The sequence below is a fragment of the Phalacrocorax carbo genome, chromosome 3 (genome assembly GCF_963921805.1).
Source record: "Phalacrocorax carbo chromosome 3, bPhaCar2.1, whole genome shotgun sequence".
Lineage (NCBI taxonomy): Eukaryota > Metazoa > Chordata > Aves > Suliformes > Phalacrocoracidae > Phalacrocorax > Phalacrocorax carbo.
In genome coordinates, this window is record NC_087515.1 from 118,408,944 (window position 1) to 118,421,771 (window position 12,828).

The window sequence follows — 12,828 nt, forward strand, 5'->3', positions numbered from 1 at the left end:
CCCCCGCGCGCGCGTCACCGCCGCTCTGGCCAATCAGGTGCCTACACCGGGGGAGTGCGGGGGGGCGCCTGCGGGAGGGCGTACGCGTTGCCGCAGCAACGGGCGATTGGCGGCGCCGCAGACCAATGGCAGCGCCGTTGGGTGTAACGCCCTACCGTTCACCTGCGGCGTGTGGGGAGGCGGGGTGGGGCTGGGTTCACCTGAGGGGAGGCTTGGTGCCTCTCGGTCCGCCATGTCGGGGCGCAGCCCCTCGGGGCTGGGAGCCTTCCGCATGGCGGGTCCCGGAGGGGCGGGCCTCGAGCCGCGCTCGGCCTGCCGCTGGGGCTCTCTGGCCCCTTCCTCTACAGTGTCGATGGGGAGGGCCACGGCGCAGGGGCGGTGTTCGGTCTCCAGGTAGCACCCAGAACCTTGCGGGAAAGACTGCGTGGTCCAGCGACAGCCCTTTCTTCCAAGAAACACTGGAGTAGGTGTCTCCTTGGCAGGGCCCGAAGTGGCCTGCTTTGGGATACTACCAGCACCCCGCGGCTTTCACTGAAATTCAGCCAGTTCTGTAGAGGGTTTAATTCGCTTACACCCTTTTACTGTTCTTTTGCATTAATTCCTTGGATTAAATTATTTATATTGTGTGTTATGTGCTACGAGGGTATGTGATAAGAGGGTAAACAGAAGAGGTGAGTTTTAGTCTACGATAATGCTTTACTGTGAGGCAAAGTCCCTGTTTGTCAGTGGATAATAATAATACTTCATTAGTCCCATTGAAAATTGCAGGTGCTGCTAGATACGTGCTTTAATGAGAAATAACTTGTATAAATCTAAGTGGTGCCTTCCTAAATGTATGCGATAAGAGGTTGTTCCACCACTTGGACACAAGATCTGTTCAAGTACGGAGTGGGACCTATAAACTTCTTCTGACAGAAGGACAGCCGGTGGTTTTTGCAGACCTGAGCTGTTGATACAGCTATGCACACAGTTTATTTTAACCCTGGTGCAGCTGCAAATATTTCCTTCTCGGCTGTGTACAACCAATTTGAGACACAGAACCATAAATATTTGCTGTGCATGTATACACTAATTGGTATGTCCTATGACAGGATTAATACTGAATTTTTAACCGTGAACAATGAGAAGGTAATGAAGGTGACTGCTTGTCCATTTGATATATTCCAGATCCTGCAATTAACGCATTTTATTGTTTTAGCTACTTAGTCTATTTTTAAACATGAGCTGTTGCTGAGTTTTTTTAAATTATTTACTTAAAGTCTTTAAAACAGAGCTTTTTATTTTAAATCCCCTGTGTTCCATAATTAGTGGTTTTTTTCCTTGGGGCATATTTCATTTTTGAATAAACATGTTTTAAGTACTGCTGAGACTGCTCTAATGATCCTATTATAAACTATTGGTTGTTTCTTTAGTCCTCCTACTGTTCTCAGCCCTGTGCACAGATGCTTAATTATCAACACTCTGATTCAATGTAGGAAAAATGGACTAATTTTAATCAATATAGATGCATGCATGTAAATAAATAGAAAAGGAATGTGCATTTTGTTGTAATCAGTCGTTTTAAAAAATTAGTTTTCTCACAGATGGCACGTTGGGAAGCCTAAACCAACTATTTCTGCAGCATGCACGGCTGACTTGATTACATTATTCCTGCAGAGTTGAAAGGGGCTCTCCCTCCTGTTGGTCTGTCCCTGTGTGAAAGAGGAATTCACAGGACTAGAGTGAGTGAGAAGAGAAAGCAGGAGCCTCTCACTTGAGTTAGGGCATCCACTTGGAAACACCTAGATTTGATTCAAATGGTTTGTGAGGGCAAGTGTTCCAGCTAAGATCTTGTGGTTGGACACTTTGCCTTCACTAGTATCACTGGCAGCTCGTGTCTCAGGCTCAGATCTTCAGGGCTATTTTCACAAAATGAAAGAAATCTTAATTAAGTGTTCATATCTTTGTCAGCCAGGCTCAGAATAAAAATTGATGCGAATCCCTTAAACTTCACTGCTTGTTATACCCTGCAGACAACAAAGATACTGGGAGGAATAATGTGAATGTCATTTAACATCACAAAGCAGCTTTCCACAGGAGGATAGACTGATGTGGAACTATTGACAGAGCATAAAAAAACCTCTCTACTTTCTCCTCCTTTAAAAAAAAAAAAAAAAAAAGAGTATTTTGAGAATGATTGCATTGTTTCCTGTACTTGGGAGAAGAGAGGATAGGTTAATGATTTTTAGTCCTACCCTTGTGAAAGATTGCAGTTCTTCCATGCCACAAGCAGCCCAGATGACCTCAGGCAAGACACTTCATTCTCTCAGAGCTTTAATTCTTTCCTTGCTTGTTCAGAGAGGATTTGTGAGGCTAAATATATGAAAAATTCTGAAGGGCTCAGCTTATAGTCCTAGCAGCCAGAGCAAAATCTCGGGAGAGACAGAGGGTACTGGTGATAAACTTTACTTCCCAAATAGCAAAAAGACCTTGACATTGCAGGGATAAATTGCTCCACATATATCTGCAAGTCAGAAGCAGCTGCAAAAGAATGATTCAGATTCCTTTACCAGCATGACGCTTAACTCCTTCCCTCTCAGCAGGTAGGGAGGGAAGGAGTTTCGTATCATGGTGTTCCTCATTAGCCAAACTAGTCAGGGCTTTCAAAATCTATGTCTAGACAGGAGGTTTGAAATTCTGCCTTGAGACGGTATGGTGATGTTTTACCAAACACAAATTATTATTTTTGAGTAATCATATTTGAAAATAATATAAAAACAGATGTGACAGAAGAACAGCTAGGATCGTGTAAATGAGAGGCCAGGTTGCATTCTCCTTCAGCTTCTTCAGAAACATGAGTTCAACACCTGCAAGATGTCACAACAATACAGTACTGAGACTGTGTTATGCTGATCTTTGTAATTCCACAGTCTCTCCCTTCTGTGCCATTCTTCAGTCTAGCCTTGGCTAAAAGATGTTGGTTTAGACTTGCGCTGCGATTATTACTTCTCTGCGTGCACTGCGCTATTGTCAGGTTGCCTATGACCAATGAGGTGTTATTCTGCTTCAGCATTTGCTCTGTGTCCGTCTGTGAGGGGAAACTGGCAGACCATGAGCTGATAATAGTACGTAGCCTCCACGGGAACAGTTCTATCACTTTATAATAAGAATATTGTCCTGTTTGGGGTTGGGGAAACTGAGGCACGGTGAGATGAACTGACTTGACCAAGACCACAAAGGCTCGTGAGAGCCATAGGAACATGAAGCAAGTCTCCTGTCCAGTGGTTTCTTTGCCAGGGAGTAAGAGGTGCAGCTCAGGACATGTTGGAGCTCCTCTATTCCAAATGGAGCACACTTGACTCTGAGGGCAGTAACAAGGTCCTTCTGTAATTTTTTCTCCATAAATTTACTCTGTGCCTGTGTCTGCTACCCTACACTATAAAACAAAAGAGGAAAGGTAACTTTGCTTCTCAGATTTGGTTGTTTTCCACAGTGAGCAACCATTCTAAAATTAACAATAAAGCAAAATTTTTCAACATCCCACAGAAACTAATGACTACACAGATACTGCAATATATAACACTGGATCCCTTCAACAGAATTTAGAAAAATCAATAGAACTGGTGCAGATGTGAAAAATACCTGGGCTGAGAGCATGGATTGGCTTCTTGCTTCCTTAAAAAAAAAGTAGGAAAGTACTAGAGTAAAAGCAAATCATTAGCATATGAATGAGGGGGAAAAAAAACCCTAAAATAGTCAGGAGGGAAACTTTCCTGTTGGTGACTCACACAGTGAAATCCTGAAGTCAGCATTCGCAAATTTGCCAGCCTTTTTCTCCAAGATGGATTCTGCTAGAAGAAAACAAGCTAATCCAGAGATTCAGTGGTTTCTTGTAAAAGAGATAAGAAAGCAGTAAGAATGTATCTCGATGAGTTTTGTAGTTACTGGATTTTACTTTTGTTTATTGAATTAATCAACATCACTTTGAGGATCCTAATGTAATGTTCTAAGCTTCTGTACCTTTTGTTCTAGTTGATTGCTGTTAACAGTATGAATTATCTTTTACCAACAAGAGTCAATTTAAATCAGTTCCAAACCTTTTAACTTGTAACAGATGGATCAGACAGTCTGGGTTAGAAAAGCAGCTGAAGTATGACAGCATGATGTAAAACTTTTATTAGCACAAGACTGTTTCTGGATTACTGCTGAGGTTTTGCTCAGGTTTTCTGAGGTATGAGGTTTCTTCACATTTGAGGTATGCTCAGGTTTTCTGAATATCAAACATGGAATAAAAATTCTTGTATTCATTTACAGACTCAAGATCTGCTAAACTAAAGGAGCTGTGGTTCATTTATATCATCCTTCATACAGCTGAGGAGCTATAAAAATGTCTAAAAATAACGTACAGCATTTTCCTCCATCTAAAATGGTAGTTGCAAGTTCAGATGTTTCATTACTTTCACATGACTAAAAGTGAGTGCTGGAAACAGGAAATGTCCTGTACTTACTGGCAGTCTCCCCCTTCCAGCCCTCAGCCTGGACTTGCCTCTGTGAATCTTGGCAGGGTGAACAGGAGGAGCCCAAGGACTCGAACGCTACCCGCTCATAGAAGTAGGAAGCGTTACCTTCTGGTAACGTATTTCTTTACACGTTGGCTCGTTGCAGGTTTGCAGCCTGGGACGTCAGCAAAGATTTCCAGGAGGAACACAGTGGCAGGCAGCTGATGCTGCCAAAAGTGCATGATAAACTGATCTATCATGTGTGTCTAACTTAGCACTCAGAACCACCACCACGGGAAAATAGTACATGGGTACAGAAGTCAAAGTTTGGCATAAACTAAGGTTTACCAAGTTTGCAGGAGTCTTTTGATGGGATGGTACAGGGGTCAGTTATTGTTACGGTGGCATTTTCCCAAGAAGGCACAGGGAGGTTGTTTCTGAGAGGATGGCACTAGAGCATCCTTTCAGTACAGGAAGACGCTTCCCTTGTGGATGAGAACATCTGCAGAGCTGAATGTCAGGGATGGCACATACTGGAAAGCTCAGTTTCCCTTGGAAAGATCCCTGGAGCTGGTTCAGTACGATCACAGCAGGAGGACAAGATTTCCTGTATCTGATCTTTGTAGCCCGTGACTTGAAAGCCCTCTCTCCTCACGAGGAGCCCACTACCCTTAGAGCATTTCCAGCATCATGGAGCAGGCCTGTGTTGTCAGCATACTAAATAAATAATTTTCTGTCAAGCAGTTAGCATGTCTACCTGAAACACATCATGCAGATGTGTCAGCTGTATCACTTATCTGCAGATTGGGTGGAACCTTGATAATTATAGATAATTACAATGATCAATTACAGATCATTATAGAACAGCAGGCCAAATTCCTCTCTGCAGTTGCCCCACTTAACCCTAACAGTGTTACACCATGGTTTGAGTGTGAAGTAAAGCTTCAGCCTCTGCATACCACAGTCTGCCTGTGAGTAAACACAGCTTTGTAGGTCAGGAGTTCATCAATTACAGCATCAACCACATCTTAATGCCCGAGATACTCACAGGCCCATTGCTTATGGATATGGCCCTATTTTTAGGGATATAGCCAGTTTTCCACCTTCAGAAAGCTTCCCACAAGAAAGAGCATCATTACAAAAATAGACTAGACTAAGTTGAAGAGAAAGTTGAAATTCAAAGCCATGTATTTCATCATCTGCAGCTGCTGCTGTAACAATTAATTGCTTGCTTCTAACCAGATCATAGATGTTTTCACAGCCACAGTTCATCCCATCTCCCACGCCGCAGCTGCACCAGAAGCTTGATTTCCAACCACTGGGCCATCTGCAGGTGCAGGGAGAGCTTTTGGCTGTTCCTGAGGCATGTGCCACTCAAGCAACTAATCAGTTGCTTAGGGAAAAGGCAGGGGGAGCCAGGTGGATCTGACCCATGAACTGGCAATTAGGCTGCACTGGTTTGATGAATGACCAAAGAGCAGCTACCCTAGATTCACCCTTCTAAGGGGTAAGTTTTATACAGAGAATAAAAACATTCAGCTAGAGCACAAGCAATGCTACAACCTGTTGGAGAGATGTTGAATCTCCTGTCTGAGGACTTACGCTACTCTCCAGCTAGCAAAGATCAGAGACCAGCAGAACGAGCATATCAAGCACATCCGTTTCACACTGCCCGTGCTAGAAGCAACATAGCAGGGTGATGATTTGCACAGAACGGTTAATTCTCACAGAACGGAAAGGGAGACATGTCTTAAAAGCATAGAAACCAGGGATTAGCCTGAACATGCAGTCATGAAAGGAAGGGGAATTTCATAAGAGGCTCAAAAGCCTGTTTTTCCAAAGGTGCTGGCCATCTGCAAAGGCCATTTGTTAAGCTGAGTGATGGTTTTTCAGCCTCTGAGGACTAGAAAGTAAAAGAATGGAAGTTTAGAGCAGCTGCTGGGTGCTTTGTGTTGTGGTTTGGTTGGTTTTTTAAACTCAGTCTATTCACTGCGGAACCAGACCCGCAGCACACTTTCCCATCCCTGGGAGCCCGTGGAGCAGCAGCGCTGGGGGATGTGGCGCCGAAAGCCTCCCGGCACCACCACAGCCATATCAGCCAAACTACTCGCAGCAGTGGTACTGTTGCAGCAGATGAATCACACAAACAGTACACTGCCACCAAACTTGCCCTGAAGAGAGCTTTGCAATTACTTAGGAAAGCCTGCAATCAACAGTATTTAGTTGTACGAGTGTATTTTCTTTGCCTATGTCAGAATGTGGTATTAAATAAGATGCTGCTATAAACTGTTGAGCCCATCTGTATTACAGCGATGACTTCCCATCTGTGAAACAGTGGAGCCAGAAGAAAAATACAGCTCTCCTGATACCACAGATGTCAGTAAGAGTGGTCCTGATGAATCTGACAGAAAAACTGGGTAATATAATTTGCTGCTGCTTGTCATCAGCACCTCAGTCAACTTGTCAGTGTTACAGGTCTTGATTGTTCTTTTATCCCAACAACAGAAGAATGTCACAAGGATTTCCTATAAGTAAAAGGATGGATTTCCTTTCTGATGAAGGAGATCTCTTAAAAACCATTTACGGTACCTCAAAAAAGCCTGAAAATGAAATGGTTTTAGCCAAAACCACATGCTTTTACTCACACACATAGAAACTAATCAAATAAAACTGCTCATGAGTGCTGGGCTTTGGGCAGAAGTTTTGATTTTTTATTATAAAAACAATGGACATTTGAAATACTGTAACATGCTGAAATAAAACATAATTACACAGACACCAAATAGTTTGCAAGCAGATAAAAAAAGAAAAAAAGCAGAAGAAATCTGGAGTCTACTAATCTTGTGAGCTTCTCTATCTCCTTCATTCTTCTTTTTTTTTTTTTTTTGGATGACAGCGGTTCTTTTCAATGCTAAACAAAGACCTTGGGCAACATCCTGGCCCCAATGAGGTCAATGAATGTTTTCCACTGGCTTCAGAGATGGCAGAACTCTACTCATTACCCACACACTCATTAACAGATCTTCTAAATCCTTGAACTTGCTGTACTTGCTTCTCCAGTGAGGCCATGTATTTTCTTATTATGCATCTGCTCCAAACCAGTTACTTTCCAGATAAAAGCCCTTTGGTCTATTCAGTCCATTCATAAACTGCCTATATTTCCCCTACCCTGAGACACAAACACTAAGATGTGCAGAATCTAGTCAGTGGGCTGCTAAGTGTCATCAGTTAAGATTAACCCTCACCTGCCTGTCTGAAGCAATCCCGCTGTGCTAAATTTCAGAGCACACTGTACAGCTACCTACCCCAAAAATCACAGCACAAGAAAACTGCCCTTTAACATACAGTAGCTAAACTCCAAACAAAAATACATTGCTGCAATTAAATGCTTCTCTGAGGGAGACAGCTGCTTTGATGGCTATGCAACAGATGAAGGCTATCAGGTAAAAGTGTTGAGCTGCAGGTAAAGCTCGGACAAGCCAGCAACAGGGACTCGGGTGGCTGCAAAGACAGCAGCACAGAGCTCCCCTCTGGCTCACTGATGCAAACAGGAGTGCTGCTGTAGCGATGTAAAGCCATTAACATCCCTGGTTACTCAGTGTCTACATGAAATGTGTTTCACAGCATCAGCCCAATGCCTACGAACGTGTCTACATTTAACATGCGTTAGTAAGGTAATCTTCCCATATGATCTCCAAAGGCAAAAAAGTCAAATGCAAATGGAGATTTGACAATCCTTATCTCATCCTTGGAGGCAGCGCTTCTAAGGTGGGTCAGGTGGAGGCACAGTCTCAGAACCACCTAAGAAACCCTCACAGCTACCACCAGAGCTGCAGCTCCTCTAGAGATAAAGGGCTTCAGCTTTTAGTGGTGTCAGCTCAGTGCTATTTATAAACCACAGTATTAAATTGTAACACATTTCCCTCCTCCACACTGTAAGCCCTCTGACAATGAGAAATACCCTCTCTTCAATAAATACTAAAATGACATTTTAAAAAATTTCATTCACAAATTTAGTCTATATTAGAATATTTAAGTAACAAAATGATAAAAACTACCAAACATCAGATTAAGAAAAATTATTTCAAAAAGTTACTTCAGTCTACTACAAATACAAATGCAACATGCTTTGGACATACAGACTTTAAATCTTAGCCCACCATGAAATCTGAGGAGAAAAAAAAGGGTTTAGACCATCTTTCTGAACAAGTTTAAAACCTCCTCTAAAAATTTTCCCTTGAGGAGCAAGCTAGCCTGATGTGGGGCGAAAAGTATAAATATGTGAAGCGATGAGGCAAAAGTCTGACTGTAGCAGCCAACAAGGATTTAAAAGACTTCGGAGGTTTGAGAACGATCCACATTATTCTCCCTTTGTCTCTGAACAGTGCTTCCTTCTGTACATTAGTAGCCTGTCGATGAGCACCTCTGCAAAAACTCCAGAGACCAGACTAGCTGGTGGACGCTCCATGGAACCGAAGTACAATCACGGTCAGGTATGTCCCGATCATTTCTACAGTGGTATGTATTATTACAAGCTGACAAACAACATGACAGTGAAAACCTGAAAGGACTTAATGCAACCAGTCAAAACCCATTTAACAGCTTTTAATCATGGGCAGCAGTTTGTAATGAACAGCCACTCTGTTTCAACGCCACCTCCTGTGCACAGCGTGCTCATTCTCTCCATTCGCTCACACACTCACGCTCTCTGGCTCGCTGCTCCTCTTCTCTTCCTCTCGCTGGGAGGTCTCCTAGAGCCTCTCCTTACTTTGGGCTCAGTGTGGCATTGCAGAAAGCAGAATTCTTGCAGCTCATCAGCATGCCTGCCCCATTGGGTTGTCACTCCAGTAGCTGCACAGCTCCCTCAAGTCTCTTTCTTCATTTTCTTCCTCTTCCTCCTCTCCTTTTTTCCAGGTACACCTGCCATACAAACAACAGGGGCCAGTGCACAAACCTTCCATGTGGAATCACATCCCTGCAAACTGTTGGCTTTTCACCTGAAAGAAGGGTATTCTGGTGTTCTTAGATGTGTTTTGTAAGGGCCACCTATTTACAAGGGCAATCCAAAGTCCATTTGCTTCTATTTCACATTTACAAGCACCGTGCAAAAATTACTCCTACTAAATGCGATTGCAGTTTTGCTCATTAACTCTGGCAGGAGCAGGAACAGGTATTTCTCACAGGAAAAAAGAGAGCATCTCTAAGAATTAACATATACAGCTAGAGGAGAAGCGTTTCACATAGTCACTTAAAAATATATTTGTGAACACTTCTCACATTACACATTATTCTGAAATCAAAATTCATCAGGTGTGCAAAAAAATATTACTTACTGTTAGTGGGTGAATTATTAGCAACATCCAAGGATTTCTTGAAGGAAGAACAGACTGCATCACCGCTATGTTTTGTAGATACCAAGTCCCTTGGGGCTTCTTCTGTTCTTGTTTCCAAACCTTGCTGGGGCTTAATTGAAACAATATGCTTCACTAAGGATATGAGTTAAACAAAGCATATGCGAGTACAAAATATGACAGAAAATGTCATTATTGGAGGGAAATAGGGTATCTAAAGAAAACGTAGGACAAGTTACTTTTTAAATAGTTAGAATATTCTGGGATGTCATCTACCTACCTCCTGTTTATTTGTTTTAGAAGGGGTTAAAGTATTGAAATTGTCTTTCACTACCATCTTTCCCCTTGTTTTGCCCCGTGAACAGAAGAACAGCAAGATACATTGACGTGATACCTTCTGTAACTGTACGGTGAGACTAAAGAAGATGTGCCCAGTGACTGCTCAGTGACCACAGTCCACAGAAATACTGGAGGTAGCACAGGGACCGTGATGAGCAAATTTGTGTATCTGGCTTCATAGGTAATTTCATTTTTTTATGTCCATCTCCAAAGGATGAGCTTGCACAGCAGCAGACACCAGCATTTGGGACTGACATGCAACACAAACTCCTTCTGGCCCATCATAAATGTGCCAGAAGAAACAATGCTGTCCTGAAGAGTCTCAACAGCACTATTAATATTATTCATTAAGGTACATAGAAAGCTAAAGTAACTAATTGGGTGTGCAAAAGAGAGAGCGGCCTGGCAGCACTCCGGTAATGGATGAGCTGTCCTAATGACCATGTGGGCTGTGGTCAGTCAGTTAGTTAAATGCTTTTCCCTTAAAATGGGAGCATCAGGAGTTCAGGGAGCAAAAGTGTCCCGAGGATCAGGAGAGATGACGGGTGTGAGGGGGAGACAAATGATACTACACAGCCATACGAGTCCAGAGCAACATATTCAGTGACAAGTGAATGAAAAACAATTAGGACATTTTGGGGAGACCCCCCCATTTCTCATTTCATTGAGCATCAAGGACATCACAGCCAAGGACTGGCCCAAAACCCAGTCAACACTCTGTTCCTTTGTACTTCCCATCCCCAAACGAGCTGACATTTTCCACAGCCTTTCTCTGTTGCACTCTGAAACACTTTTCTCTCAATAAGCTTTTCACTGGTGTAACATTGGTCTCACTTTATCTTCACTGGCTTTTGGGAACCACCTTTGCATTACTGTTAATATCTCCAGGTGACCTTCCGCCATAGATAAAACACAGCCCACTTGTACACTAAACTTGGCATGCATTTGCCTGAGAAAGCAATTTTTCTTCCTTGATTAAAGCCATCTGCTCCTCTCTGCATTGCAAAATCAAACTCTTTTGTAAATGCGTTAGGGATACCATGTTGCAAAAACCCACTGGTCACTGTGCTCACCCTTCTTTTATGGGAGGGCAGGGAGAAAAGAGATCAGAAGAGGAAGCTAGAAGATGGAGAGGAAGAAAAGCTCCCTTTAGGCCACATCATCCTAATGGAGAAGACATCCCCCTCTGCTCTTGGAAAAGCAGGCGCTACTCAGGGAATACAAAATACTCACATGCCTCAGTCCAGTTCCACCCCTTGCTTCCTTCACTTCAATTTTCTTTTTCTTCCGCTGTGTTTTGCTTTCGAGTCCAGAAAGGCAGAAATGAATGCCTGCTTTGCCTTTTGGCAAATCCTGAAAGCATCAGAGATTTTATAAGAGGTGGCCTGGGACAGCTGATTCATGTTGTTTTCAGGAAAACTGATGACCTCTAGGAGTGTGTGCTGACAGTGTACAAGCAGGGCGTCTCTCTGGATAAGATACACACCTCGGCTTAAGAAAGCTGTTTGCAAAAAGCTCAGCACGCTCTTCCCACTGCTGCCAAAGACGACCATTTCCCTGGGCTTCTAGAAAGCATGTGAACAGCAAGCTTTCTGCTTCTACCTCTCCACCCACGCTACAACTGTATCACTATCAGCAAACCCTCTCACTTAAATAAATATGTCCCAGTGCCCTGGGATGATATGAAGGCTGGTGTCAGCTGTGGACTCTACACCTCTTTTAAACACCACGCGTTTACGAAGGTTGGTGGGAGTAGGAAGCGTTCATTCACACAGGGTGGCAAAGACCCTATGTTTGCTGCTCAGGACAGCAATGTCACCCGGATGATGAACTCCCAGAACCAGCCAACTCCCCTGACCCATCTCACATGTCCTGCAGGTGTGTCCCCCAGCTCCAGCTATCTCAGACAGCCCAGAATGACCACGCCAAGCACCTCCTCCCAGCAGGAGAAAGCCTCCATGACCAGAGGAGCCCGGGTCTAGGGCTGGACTGGACACGCAGTCTGGCTGAGGCTGACCCCAGTGCAGCAGGTCTCCCTTGGTCATCAACGCTGCTGCCTCACCTTCTCCTTCTTGTCCCCTCTCTGATGCTCCTCATCTCCCATCCAGTTTCCCCATTCTTCCGTGGGAGCCTTCCAGTCGGAGTCTAGGTCAATTGCTGAAGGATCATCTATTAGGACAAGGACATGAATGAGTTATGTTCAGATCCATAGTACTTCCTGGGCTCATAATAGTAATACAAATGCTGCAAAGAATTTCTGTCATCTTCCTGCTTGCCGATGGGATGTCTGGGTGTGCATGCACACACATATGTCTTAAACATATTTAAAGTAGTATACATTGACTGCTAATTCACAGTTAGTGACTGCACTCCTCAGGACAGGAGGAAAATTAAAGAAGGACAGAAAAATACATATGGGAACAAAAGCCCTTCCAGCCTGCACTTCAATAAAACAAGCATTACAGAACTAATAGCATGGGTTGTCAAACATTTTCTTTTAATTTCAGGCATATCCAGAAACACTGGCAGAAGCAGCAGGCTCTTCCACTCACTGCAGCACACCATCCTGAGGGCAATTATTTGTATGGAAGAGCAATATTAGCAAAGGATTTGTGCATCTGTTAATGCTCTCATTGGCTTTTCTTTCCTATAAAAAAATA

General features: G+C 43.4%; 1 protein-coding gene across 2 annotated transcripts in view; it reads right to left on the reverse strand.

The window, feature by feature from the left end:
* Positions 1-7,173: 7,173 nt before the first annotated feature.
* The window catches only part of LOC135312681 (protein LYRIC-like), a 31,361-nt gene continuing 25,706 nt past the window's right edge, over positions 7,174-12,828 (reverse strand). For both annotated transcript variants that reach the window (XM_064448108.1, XM_064448107.1), the window contains exons 8-11: positions 12,231-12,337; positions 11,402-11,521; positions 9,812-9,941; positions 7,174-9,398 (exon numbers count right to left, since the gene is read on the reverse strand). In XM_064448108.1, coding sequence (XP_064304178.1) covers positions 9,343-9,398; positions 9,812-9,941; positions 11,402-11,521; positions 12,231-12,337 — 413 coding nt within the window. In that variant the 3' untranslated portion in view covers positions 7,174-9,342. The remainder of the gene's footprint in view (positions 9,399-9,811; positions 9,942-11,401; positions 11,522-12,230; positions 12,338-12,828) is intronic.